At 42.9% G+C, this 12,762-nt stretch overlaps 1 protein-coding gene across 1 annotated transcript in view; it reads left to right on the top strand.

Moving 5' to 3' along the window:
- LOC107372981 (uncharacterized) overlaps positions 1 to 4,656 on the top strand; it is a 62,367-nt gene extending 57,711 nt beyond the window's left edge. The window contains exons 32-34 of the mRNA XM_070548401.1: positions 1,870 to 2,105; positions 2,387 to 2,496; positions 3,444 to 4,656. Of these exons, the coding sequence (XP_070404502.1) occupies positions 1,870 to 2,105; positions 2,387 to 2,496; positions 3,444 to 4,182 (1,085 nt within the window). The 3' untranslated portion in view covers positions 4,183 to 4,656. The remainder of the gene's footprint in view (positions 1 to 1,869; positions 2,106 to 2,386; positions 2,497 to 3,443) is intronic.
- Positions 4,657 to 12,762: the final 8,106 nt, after the last annotated feature.

Here is a 12,762-nt window from a genome sequence, read left to right on the forward strand (position 1 = left end):
CTCTTCAGAGAGATGTTGAAAAATGGGACTATCTCAGCACCATCAGGATTCCGGAACTGAATGCTGATGTCGAGCTTTTGATTGGAATGAATCCATCAAACCTCATGGAGCCATGGGAGATAATCAACAGTCAAGACAACGGACCATATGCTGTCAGAACCCCACTTGGATGGGTCATTAATGGTCCCCTGCGAAGCAGTGTAACTACCCAGAAAGGCTGTACAACTGTTTACGCAAACAGGATTTCTGTTGCCAAACTGGAGGAGCTGTTGATATCTCAATACAATCAAGACTTTGATGAAAAAACACTGGAAGAAAAACATGAAATGTCAATCGAGGACAAGAAATTTATGGAAATAATGGAAAATTCAGCTTGTATGCTGGATGGACATTATTGTTTGGACTTGCCCTTCAAAAAGGATGACATTATCATGCCCAACAACTGGTGTGTTATGGCACAACGCCTTCAGACCCTCAAAAGAAAGTTGAGAGGAACAAAGTCTACAAAAAGGAATATACAGCATTCATGATGGATCTTATTGACAAAGGCTGTGCAGAAAAGGTACCTCTTGACCAAATGGAACCCAAAGAAGGAAAAGTCTGGTATCTTCCACACCACGGTGTCTATCACCCAAGGAAAAAGACTTTGAGAGTGGTTTATGACAGTGGAGCAAGCTACAAAGGCTCTTCATTGAATGGCCAGCTTCTACAGGGGCCGGACCTTACCAACACTCTCTTCGGTGTTCTTACCTTTTCCTGGCACCATTCACTTTGTTACCAAAGTTATTGCTGCAGGAGATGTGCAGGAGAAAAATGTCTTGGGATGAGCCTGTCTCCCAGACAATGTCACAGCAATGGACTTCATGGCTTCAAGATCCGCAAAAAAAAAAAAAAAGGAAACTTGGAAGAATAATCAACACTTATCCTGACAAAAATGGACTTGTTCGAGCAGTTCAGCTGAAAACGAAGACTGGACAGCTGGAGAGGCCCATCTCAAAGGTCTGCCTTCTCCAAGCAGCTGTATAAGATGGAGAGAAGATCCTGCATGGGACTACTTGGGACATTTTTTGGCTCCTTATTTTGTTATTTATTGTGCTGTCTACACAATAGGGGCCGGTGTGTAGGAGCCAATATTGTTTTGGTTTAGATTATCTTATGGTCTAAGTTTATTTTGATAATGTTTTATGTACATTTCAGTTTATTGCACTACGGTTTGTATTTCCTTTGACCACTGGTGGCACTGCGGAGCCTATAAAGGTGTTGAGGTGGCAGTGAATTGGCGTTTTGTGGGTGACGGGAGGTCACACGGTTTTTACTGCTTCGTTTGGTTTCATATGCCACGTCTAATTTGCTGTTATAACTTTCATCATTTACATAAACCTGGACAAGAAATAGCCATTCTGGACCCAGCTTGTGATCGTCATCATATTCAATAAATGGGACAATAAACCCAAACCCGCTTTCTGCCTGGACAATATTGTTGAAGCGAGTCATTGCCTCCACCCGCACCCGAGGGTGACTAAAAGTGGGACTTGATAGTCACTACAAAACCCTTTGATAGCCTCGCCCCTGTTCCTTTGACTTACGCCCTGAATCACACATTTGTTGTACTTCAGTGTAAATGAAAAGTTTTTAGTGTATGAAGGTGTGGTGTTGTTGAGGAGGAGCGTCACTGCAGTACCGTGTAATCTATTATTGTCAACAGAGGTTTTCATGGAAGCCGTCCTCAGCAGGCAGGTTAGGATGTATTTGTACCTTCTATACAGAAATCCTTCAAAGCCCAGGATACTTTAGGTTTTTATCTTATCGAATGTTTGAAATGGTTTATCATCATTTCTCTAGTTCACTTTTTGTTTCTTTCTGTTAAAGTGTATCAGAAAACTCCAGCCCGGTACCTGAAGTGTCCTCGTGGTCTACAGGAGTCGGAATTCCTTGACCTTCTGAGGTCCTCCTTCCCTCAGCTGGCTAACGGAGAACAGTTTGACCTCTTCACAGCTAATCAACGCAAGAGGCTGCTGCCTCTGAGGGTGAACTTTCTGACTCCAGAGGAGATCTACTCCACCGTCACATCCATCGGATATTCATACCTCTATATTCGCCTGAAGGTTGGTGACTGAAAGGTTTCATACAAGATTTAACAACTGCAGAGGTGATGAAGATGCTGCTAGCTGGGTCTAGCCTGAGCTAGTTTACTTTTTGTTTTCTTTATGATTTGTTTCCCTCTGTTTAAGTTTATCAGAAAATTATAATTTTTTTTTCATTTCAACACAGTTCAGTCAGTATAAGGTTTCCTGTATAATGAACATCGAGTCACTGATCTGTTGTGTGATGACCGAAAAGTATGGCGGTGTGAATAAAAGGTTCATTTGGGAATGCTCTCTTTCAGGGAGGCCAGAAATCAGAGGAGAAAATGGAAGATGGTTTTCCTCGAGTCACCAGCCCTCCGCCTGTCCACCCACTGCTCCAGAAGAAGACAGAAACTCGGCTCCACACAAGGTACACCACATGTAGAAGGAACTCACTGGCTCTAGGTCATAGGTCAACACCATGAACATCACAATAGTAGTGTAATAACCACAACAGCGGCTGTCTTCTGATGAGAGCATCAGCATCACAACGGAAATGAGCATGATCAGTATTTCATTGGCTATTTGATGCGTCAATCAACAACACACGGTGCTGCGATTGGCTCAAGCTGCACAGGTGAAAACACGGGTGGTGCTTCTGACCTAGCACTAACACCCCCCGCCGTGGTCTAGATATGTGGACAAAGATGACTGAGGACTGGATTAAGACTTTTGCACGGGACCTTTCAAGAGATTAACTTCTATTTAGCTTCCATATTTGTTTGTTTGCTGATGTAGAAAATAAACACAAATAGGGCTGCACGATATTAGGAAAACCTGCGATATGCGGTCACAGTGATTAATATTGCGATGACGATATTACTTGCGATAAATAAAAACTTAACTCAGGAACAAAAATAATCAAAAACAAAGAAAATAAAAAAAATGACAAATAAATGATAAAAATGAGAAAAGCAACAGATGTGGGGAACGGGAAAAAGAAAATGAGCAAGAAAAGGCAATCAGTGGATCCCGGGAAAAGCAGAATCAGCAGAAAGAGCAGAACAAAGCTAATTCAGATGTTTGCTAACCATCAGAATTCGGTGCCGTCCACCTCGGGGGGCGGACATCTAACCTATGAGAACCCACCCAATTGGCCAAATGGGTGAAGAGCTCTATTTGATTAGTTAAAAAACATCAAGCTTCCGTTTGATTGACAGAATGCGTTATGTGTAGCAAACATCTGAGCTGACCATTCATTGCGATATTTATCTGTTCTTTGCAATATGCATATTGCGCATGCTGATATCACGATTACGATATATTCACGATATATTGTTCAGCCCTAAACACAAATGTAATTTTTTTCCTTTGCAGCCCTCTTCACATTGCTGACAGTAGAGGAGACGGTTTGTCCAGCAGCTCAGCGTCAAAACCAACGGTCCTGCAGACAGAAGCAGGAGCTGAGAACAATATGGACCCCAGTAATGAGGAGGATGACAGGAACCTGGACTCTGAACAGCAGACACACAGAATATCTAAAAGAAAGAGCCCTGAAAGGAAGGTAAAGAAAGGCGAAGGAGCAGAGAGGGATTGTAAAGTGTGTGGAGTCGCGTTCAGGCACCTGGCGGCCTTGATCCGACACTCCTGGAGTCACGTGGAGCAGCAGCAGGATCTCTGTGGAGTCTGTGAGGAGACGTTTGATTCTGTGGAAAAACTAAAGGAACATCTAAGAACTCATCTGAAAATTTACAGATGTGCCTTCTGCGGAATAAATTTTGTCTCGATTTTACGTCTCAAGAAACACACGACTAGACACAAAGTGAAACGTGTGGCTAGATGTCAGGTTTGTAAGCAGACCTTCACTAATATGTCTGACCTGCACCATCATCGTCAGGTTCACAGGAAAGAGAAACCACACCAATGTCACATTTGTCTGAGGTCCTTTAATCTGAAGGACAGGCTCTCAGTCCAGAGAGGGGATCTCACCAAAGAAGGCAAATACACCTGTGACATTTGTAACAAGTCCTCAAAACCTTCAGCCTGTGATCCAGGACCGGTTGATCCACTCAGCAGGCTGGGTCCACATCTGCAAAGTCTGAAAGAAACGCTGTAAGTGTTAGCAGAGCTCAACATTCCCGGGTTGTCATCATCAGGGTTGACGGAGAAAACACCATACGGACGCGTCAGCTGTCATTCACAAGAGGAGGAGTTATTGTTCCAGTCACGTCTTTTATGCAGTGCTGAAAGCAATCTCATTGGTTGTCACATCAGGTAAAGCAAATAATCAATAGAGCAAGAAACTTTGACAAATGAGAACAAAACATAAACATAAATACATAAACTTATTTGGAGTGCAAATAAGCAACTCAACAATAAGCTATAACTATAGTTATAGCTATATAACTTAAATAGGGGACCACCACCAATCCCAGCAACAGTATCTGAAAACATTGTGAAGACTTGTAGAAAATGTTGACTTCTGTCATTGCTAACACAGGGTATATAACAAAGTATTAAGATGGACTTTTGTTATTGACCAAATACTTATTTTCCACCATAATTTGCAAATAAATTTAAAAAAAAATGCGACAATGTGATTTTCCAGATTTTTTCCCATCTAGTCGCTCATGGTTGAGGTTTGATGAAAATTACAGGCCTCTCATTTGTTTAAGTGGGAGAACTTGCACAGTTGGTGGCTGATGAAAAAGTTTAGCTCTACTGTTTGTTGTACGTCTATTTAAATGACAAGCGATGTGTGTTTTGACCATGTCTTTCACGTACGTTGAGACTTATCAGTTTGTAAAGATTTGTAATTGTATGACTACGAATCAGACATCAGCACATTGCATTTCACTAAAGAATGTCCTGTGGCCCAGTGTAACTGCTACTTACCACATGTCCCACATGTATTTTTGGACCTGGCATGTCAGTAATGTAATCACTTTTTTTAAGTGATGACTTTACAAAGTCAACTATAAAGTGTGATTAAAAATGAAAACTTTCCCCCTTCTAGTCAGGAGAAAATAATCTTCCTTCGCTAAGTGCAGACTGTCCTCATGCCACCAACAGAAAAGCTGTTTTGGGGGAGTTTTGTAACGAAAATGCAAACAGCGCAATAATACCCATTCTGGTCTGTTTTGCTAAATAGGGGTCCTTCTAAAAAAATTTGCATGTTGTGATGAAGTTCATTATTGTCTTTAATGTACTGATAAACATTAGACTTTCATAAATATTAGATTCATTACACACAACTGAAGTAGTTCAAGCCTTTTATTGTTTCTAATATTGATGATACAGCTCATGAAAACCCAAAATTCCTATCTCAAAAAATTAGCATATCATGCAAAGTTTATCTAAACGAGTAATTAACCTAATCATCTGAATCAACTAATTAACTCCAAACACCTGCAAAAGATTCCTGAGGCTTTTAAAAACTCCCAGCCTGGTTCATTACTCAAAACCGCAATCATGGGTAAGACTGCCGACCTGACTGCTGTCCAGAAGGCCATCATTGACACCCTCAAGCAAGAGGGTAAGACACAGAAAGACATTTCTGAACGAATAGGCTGTTCCCAGAGTGCTGTATCAAGGCACCTCAGTGGGAAGTCTGTGGGGAGGGAAAAGTGTGGCAGAGAACGCTGCACAACGAGAAGAGGTGACCGGACCCTGAGGAAGATTGTGGAGAAGGACCAATTCCAGACCTTGGGGGACTTGCGGAAGCAGTGGACTGAGTCTGGAGTAGAAACATCCAGAACCACCGTGTACAGGTGTGTGCAGGAAATGGGCGAGAGGTGCCGCATTCCCCAGGTCAAGCCACTTTTGAACCAGAATCAGCGGCAGAAGCGCCTGACCTGGGCTACAGAGAAGCAGCACTGGACTGTTGCTCAGTGGTCCAAGGTACTTTTGTCGGATGAAGGCAAATTTTGCATGTCATTCGGAAATCAAGGTGCCAGAGTCTGGAGGAAGACTGGGCAGAGAATGCCTGTAGTCCAGTGTCAAGTTCCCACAGTCAGTGATGGTCTGGGGTGCCATGTCAGCTGCTGGTGTTGGTCCACTGTGTTTTATCAAGGGCGGGGTCAATGTAGCTAGCTATCAGGAGATTTTGGAGCACTTCATGCTTCCATCTGCTGAAAAGCTCTTTAGAGATGAAGATTTCATTTTTCAGCACGACCTGGCACCTGCTCACAATGCCAACACCACTGCTAAATGGTTTACTGACCATGGTATTACTGGGCTCAATTGGCCTGCCAACTCTCCTGACCTGAACCCCGTAGAGAACCTGTGGGATATTGTGAAGAGAAAGTTGAGAGACGCAAGACCCAACAATCTGGATGAGCTTAAGGCCGCTATCGAAGCATCCTGGGCCTCCATAACACCTCAGCAGTGCCACAGGCTGATTGCCTCCATGCCACGCCGCATTGAAGCAGTCATTTCTGCAAAAGGATTCCCGACCAAGTACTGAGTGCATAACCGAACATAATTATTTGAAGGTTGACTTTTTTTGTATTAAAAACACTTTTATTTTATTAGTCGGATGAAATATGCTTATTTTTTGAGATAGGAATTTTGGGTTTTCATGAGCTGTACGCCACAATCATCAATATTAGAAACAATAAAAGGCTTGAACTACTTCAGTTGTGTGTAATGAATCTAATATATATGAAAGTCTAATGTTTATCAGTACATAACAGACAATAATGAACTTTATCACAATATGATTATTTTTTGAGAAGGACCTGTAGGTTTTTCTGTTTAAAAAAAAAACTTAAAATATGGACTTATAATAAATCTTGTTGCATTTATCAAGTCAAGTCAAATATTCTTTATCAATACTGTCAGACTTACTTTAAACCTGTTGACTCTCAAGCATTGAGGTTATCTAATTAGAGCGGAGTACATAGGATAAACATATGTGCCTTACCTGGTATGATAGAACTGTCTATTTTGCCCAGCTGTGTGATGCAGGTCTGTTTCTTATCTAGAATAATGAAAACTGATTAAACTAGGTCTAAATCGTATTCAGTTTTGAATTAAATTTTAATGAAATAGAATAGAATAGAAAAGATAGAATAGACTTTATTGATCCCACAGTGAGGACATTCACATGTTACAGCAGCACCAACACTTAGGATAATAATTTGAAGAAAAATGAACACATACTGAGCATTGCATTGATGTTATTGAGTACCAGGATAATGCCAGTACCAGTTGAACTGAGAAGTTATACACTCTTACTGCAGAGGGGATGAATGACCTATGGTGGTGTTCTGGTTTACATCTGGGATGTCTGTAAATGATACACATTTAAACAGATGATGAGATTATTTCTAACTTGAAAACAGCCTTAACCTGTTATAGTGAAGACATAAGATAGCCTAATAATTAAGTAAGTCAGTCTAACAGTGTGATATGTGCAACAAGACTCGTTACAAGTTCATATTTAACATTTTTTCGTGTGCTTCTATAAAAGAAGCTGAAACTGGTTTGTTGCAAAACAGGACAGAATGGTTATTATAGCGCTAAGTTAACATTTTCATCACACCTGGCTTCACACTTAAACACCTGCAGCGAGGGAAGACGGTTAGCTGCTAAATAAGCTAGCCAATAGCAGTGATGTGACGTTCACGAACGAATCGAATCTTTTGAACGGTTTTCAAAGTGAATGATGAGAGCGGAGTCCCTGTAGAGAGCCATTCATCTTAACAAACCTCCTCGGAAGTCGGTCAAACTCACCCACTCAAACCCCACCCACCACTGTGACGGACATAGGAGGAACCATAGAAACACGTGTTTGTATACATATCTCAGGAGGGACGCTAACCAACCCCGTCAACCCCGTGCGCCCTTGCGGACACTGCAGGAAGACGTTGCTCTTGACCCCCCCCCCCCCCCCCCCCGTCCCTCCTGGTAGCTATTCAAGCTCTCCACGTGCGATTTGATAAACAAGATGACAAAATGGCTGACATTAACAAGTTATCCGAGAATGCCTCGTTGATTGCCAGTCTTGCTGAGTCCATTGAGTTCAACACAGCTGAAGTCCGTGATTGTAAACATAAAATTGCGGGCTTGGAGAAGGAAGCCTCAACCTTACGGAGAGAAGCTGACGATCTGAAAGAAAAGGCAAGAGAACGAGACCGGTACTCACGAAGGTGGAATCTAAGGATCAAAGGAATGAAAGAAGGCATGGACGAAGATATCAGAAAAGAGGTGATCAAAATTCTCGCCAAGATTGCCCCAGAATGGTCGGATAATTTGGAGTACATCGTCGACACTGTGCACCGGATTGGAAGAAAAGAAGAAATCAGGGCAGAAATCGCCAAGTCATAATTCAATTCACACCGCACCTACACCGAGATGGAATATGGAAGAAGTCCAAAAAGGCTCAGATTTGTGAGAGTGAAAAAATCCGTTTTGCCGAGGACTTGACGAAGGAGGATCGTATGGAGGGGAAAGTTTGGCCGAAAATTTTACAAGCCAGAAATGCGGGGGAGAAGGCTTACTACAGGGGAGCTGTCGGTTATATCAACGGCCGTCGCGTTCTGGCGGATGGCTGAAAGGTGTTCACCTTTACTTGTTTTCTGAATTCTACTTAAAGAGAGACGTTAGACAGTTTTGAATGGGATGGGAGGTGCCGACACCACTGTTCTTTCACCTTTCACTAAACAGGAAAGTAAACTACATTTTTCTTTTTTGTATATCTTCCAAGTTTGATATTCTTAATATTTTTTAACTCTATTTTTGTTTATTTTTAATGCTACGCACGTGTTTATCCATTGTGTCGTTGAATATTAGAGGTCTCAGGGATAATGTTAAAAGACAAGCAATGTTTATGTTTATCAAAGGGATAAAAGTGAATTGTGCCTTACTACAAGAAACTCATTCAAGTGACGCTGACGCCTTCTTCTGGTCAAATCAGTGGGGTGAAGAAATCCTCTTCAGCCACGGATCAAACCACTCTGCTGGAGTAGCTCTCTGTTTCTACCGATGTCCAGGGAAGGTTGTGACTTTTTAGGCTGATATTTCAGGACACTGGCTGGCAGTTGTATTGCGTATTGATGGTTCATTTGTGATCCTAGTAAATGTTTATGGGTACTCCTCTGTAACTCTAATAAGCTCATGCTGGAAAAAATAACAGATGTCCTTTTCGAGTATAAACTTTTATACCACACAGACCATGTGTTACAAGGCGGGGATTTCAATCTTGTGCCAAATGAATGGCAGGATAGAAACCCTCCTAGATACAGTATTAATCAGTGGAATCAATGTCTAACAAAATTCATTGCTTCAAACAATTTAAGTGACATATGGAGAGAGAAAAACCCTGGAGTTACTCAATTCTCTTGGATTAAACCAAATGGTAATAATATGTCCAGATTAGATCTGTGGTTGGGCTCGTCTGTACAGTACTATATGTTTCACATGTTTCCATCTCAGCAGCCCCGTTGACAGATCATAGTATTATTACTCTTAAACTTAATCCTGAAAATAAAACACAGTTTAAAAAGGATTACTGGAAATTTAATCCAGATCTGTTAATTGATGATGGGTATGTTAAGATGGTTAAAGACCTCCATAAAAATTTACAATGATGGAACAATTGGTTCTCACACAGAGAGATGGGAATTTTTTTAATTTAAAGATAGAGAATTTTCAATTACGTTTAGTAAAATGAAAAGTAGACAACAAAAGGAGTTTGAAAGTAAACTACAATTTAAATAACTATTGTAATAGACAGTTTAAGTCAAAGGCTGATAAGAAATCCCTTTTGTCTTTACAAGCTCAATTAGATGATTTATACAAGAAAAAGGCTCATGGAGCATACATTAGAGCTCGTGCAAAATGGATAGAAGGTGAAAAAAGTACTTCATATTTCTACAATCTGGAGAAATGGAGGCAAGAGAAGAAATCTATTAATACATTAATTGTAAATGGGGAAGAATGCACAAATCACGAGACTATAGCAGAAGAAATACAGAAGTTTTATTCAAATTTATACTCATCTAAATATTTAATTACTGATTCAATTACCTTTTTTGATCAGATTGAACCTTATATTCCAAAAATCGATTCTGTATTCAGAGAAATTTATGATTCTGACATATCACTGGATGATTTAGATCAAGCCTTAAACAAACTGAAAATGGACCAAGCTCCTGGTCAGAATGGCTTGACTGCTATCTTTTATAAATTCTTCAGGAAAGAAATAAAAGAATTTTTCTTCAACACTATTAGGGAAATCATTAGTAATGAAACATTAGCAATGACAATGAAACAGGGTCTTATTTCCCTTATTCCCAAACCTGGTAAAGATAAAAGATTAATCGATAATCTACGACCAATTACTCTATTGAATACAGATTATAAAATTCTTGCTCATGTTATTGCAAACAGATTAAAGGACGGCTTAGATCAGATTATTAGTGAAACACAATCTGGGTTCCTAAAGAATCGTTCTATCCACAATGATATTAGATTAGTTTTAGATCTACTGGATTATAATCACTTTATTGAAGATGATGGTGTGATTCTTTTTTTAGACTTTTATAAAGCATTTGATACGGTCGAACATCCTTTTATTTTAAAAGCTTTACAGTATTTTGGTTTTGGTAAAAAATTTATAGATTTAATTTCTTTGTTATACTCCAATATCAATAGTTCTATTTCTTTACCTTTTGGAACGTCTAAATGATTTAACGTCAGTCGAGGAATCCGTCAGGGGTGTCCAGCTTCTCTGTTACTTTTCATTATTGTAACGGAACTTTTAGCTATTTTTGTCAGAACCCAAGTCCCCAAACCAGCCTCTCCCAGCTAGCCCATCTCCACCATGGACCACAACTCCCAGCATGCCCCTCACGGGGATTCCCTCCACGTCACACCTACGTCACTAACTGCGACTATATACGGAAGTCGCCTCCCCAGCTCACCACTCAGTCATCGTTTCTTCAGATCCATGATCAGAGTTTCCAATCAACCGATCCATTTTACGAACTATCTGCTCACAGTAAGTGTTCTTACTTACTTCTGGAAAACCCAGCATTTCCGTGTCACTTCATTGACGCTCGAACGCTCTGGGATTCCTGGATTAAATCGTGAGCCGGCGTTTCACTGACGCTATCACTTCTGCGTCTGTGAAACCACGCTCTCTACAAGCTCAACTCCCGTATCCAGCCGACCAGTCTGACTGAGACATTAACCCAGCGGAGTTTGAGCGAATGAAGAATGAGATTGTTCAGCTCCACGCCTTGGTCGACCGGCTCAACACCAAGGTGAAAACTGACTGACCTCACCCTTCAATTATTCACATCCCTCAATGCTCCTCAGCAGCAAGCCCTCGCTCCACCTAAGGAGGAGCCGCAGTTCAGCCTACCGGAGAGGTGGAATGGAGAGGTTGGGAGCCCAGATGGTCTGCTCACCTCCCTCGACATGCAATTCGAGTGCCAACCAGGACGCTTCCCCACTGCCCGCTCTCGGGTTGCGCATCTCACCTCCCTGCTTTCTGGACGCGCTCAGGAGTGGGCCGCTGCTCTCTATAATTCTAAATCCCCTGCCTGCAATGACTATGCTGCTTTTGTGGCCGCCCTCAGGAAGACCTTCGTTCCACCCTGTAGCGAAGTGGGGGCTTAAGCACGTCTCCTTAAGCTCCGCCAACAGGAATGCTCGGTGTGCACCTGTGCATCAGAGTTTCGCACCATCATGGCCAAATTACAATGGGATGACTCTGCCCTTCGGGCTGTCTTCTTGGAGGGGTTGGCGCCCTACATCCGAGACGAGATGGCGGGAAAGAACTGCCCCAGACCCTGGATGAAGTTGCCAACCTGGCGCTGCACATCTACCAGCGGGTTCTGGTTCGACCCAGGTCCTCCACTCGCCCACTCAGAGCTCCTGGACCTCTTCCTCGTTCACCAACGCCACCCCCTGACCCACTTCAACTGAGGAGCCTATGCAGCTAGGCCACCTTCCCCCGGAGGAGAGACAGCGACGGTGGCGCAAGGGTCTCTGTGCCTACTGTGGCTCTCCCGACCACCGGCGCCTGAACTGCCCATTACGGCTGGGAAACAAAGGAACCCACTGAGTATCGGGGTAGCTCAGCCCGGGTCACCCTCTGCCCCTGTCTCTTCCCACCGACTCCTCCTTCCTGTCACCCTCTTTCATGATGAGACCTCACATCAGGTGCATGCTCTGGTGGACTCAGGGGCCGCCGACAACTTCATGGACGTGGATCTGGCTAAACGCCTACGGATCCCCCTGACTCCCCTGGAACGGGTTGTTCTGGTGACCTCGGTGGACGGCAGACCTCTCCAGCTCTATCCTGTCCAAGACTGAACCCAGTTACTCCAGATGGTCCTCCAAGGCCACCGGGAAACCCTCCATTTTCTCATCATCTCCGCTCCCTCCTCTCCTCTAATCCTGGGGTTCCCCTGGCTCTGTCTCCACGACCCCCAGATTTCCTGGTCCCAGAACCGCCTTTTAGGCTGGGGGACCCAGTGCCAGGCCCACCTCTCTCCTCCTCCACCCATGGCAGACCGCCCGGCTGGTGGTCTTGGACCTCTACCGCCCAATCTGCCACTACCCTATCAGGACCTTGCCACAGTCTTCGATAAGCGACGTGCCACCACACTGCTGCCACACCGCCCATATGACATGGAGATCAAGCTGCAACCAGGAACCAGTCCTCCCCGTGGGCGCCTTTTCT

This window comes from Nothobranchius furzeri, chromosome 2 (genome assembly GCF_043380555.1).
Source record: "Nothobranchius furzeri strain GRZ-AD chromosome 2, NfurGRZ-RIMD1, whole genome shotgun sequence".
NCBI classification, from domain to species: Eukaryota; Metazoa; Chordata; class Actinopteri; order Cyprinodontiformes; family Nothobranchiidae; genus Nothobranchius; species Nothobranchius furzeri.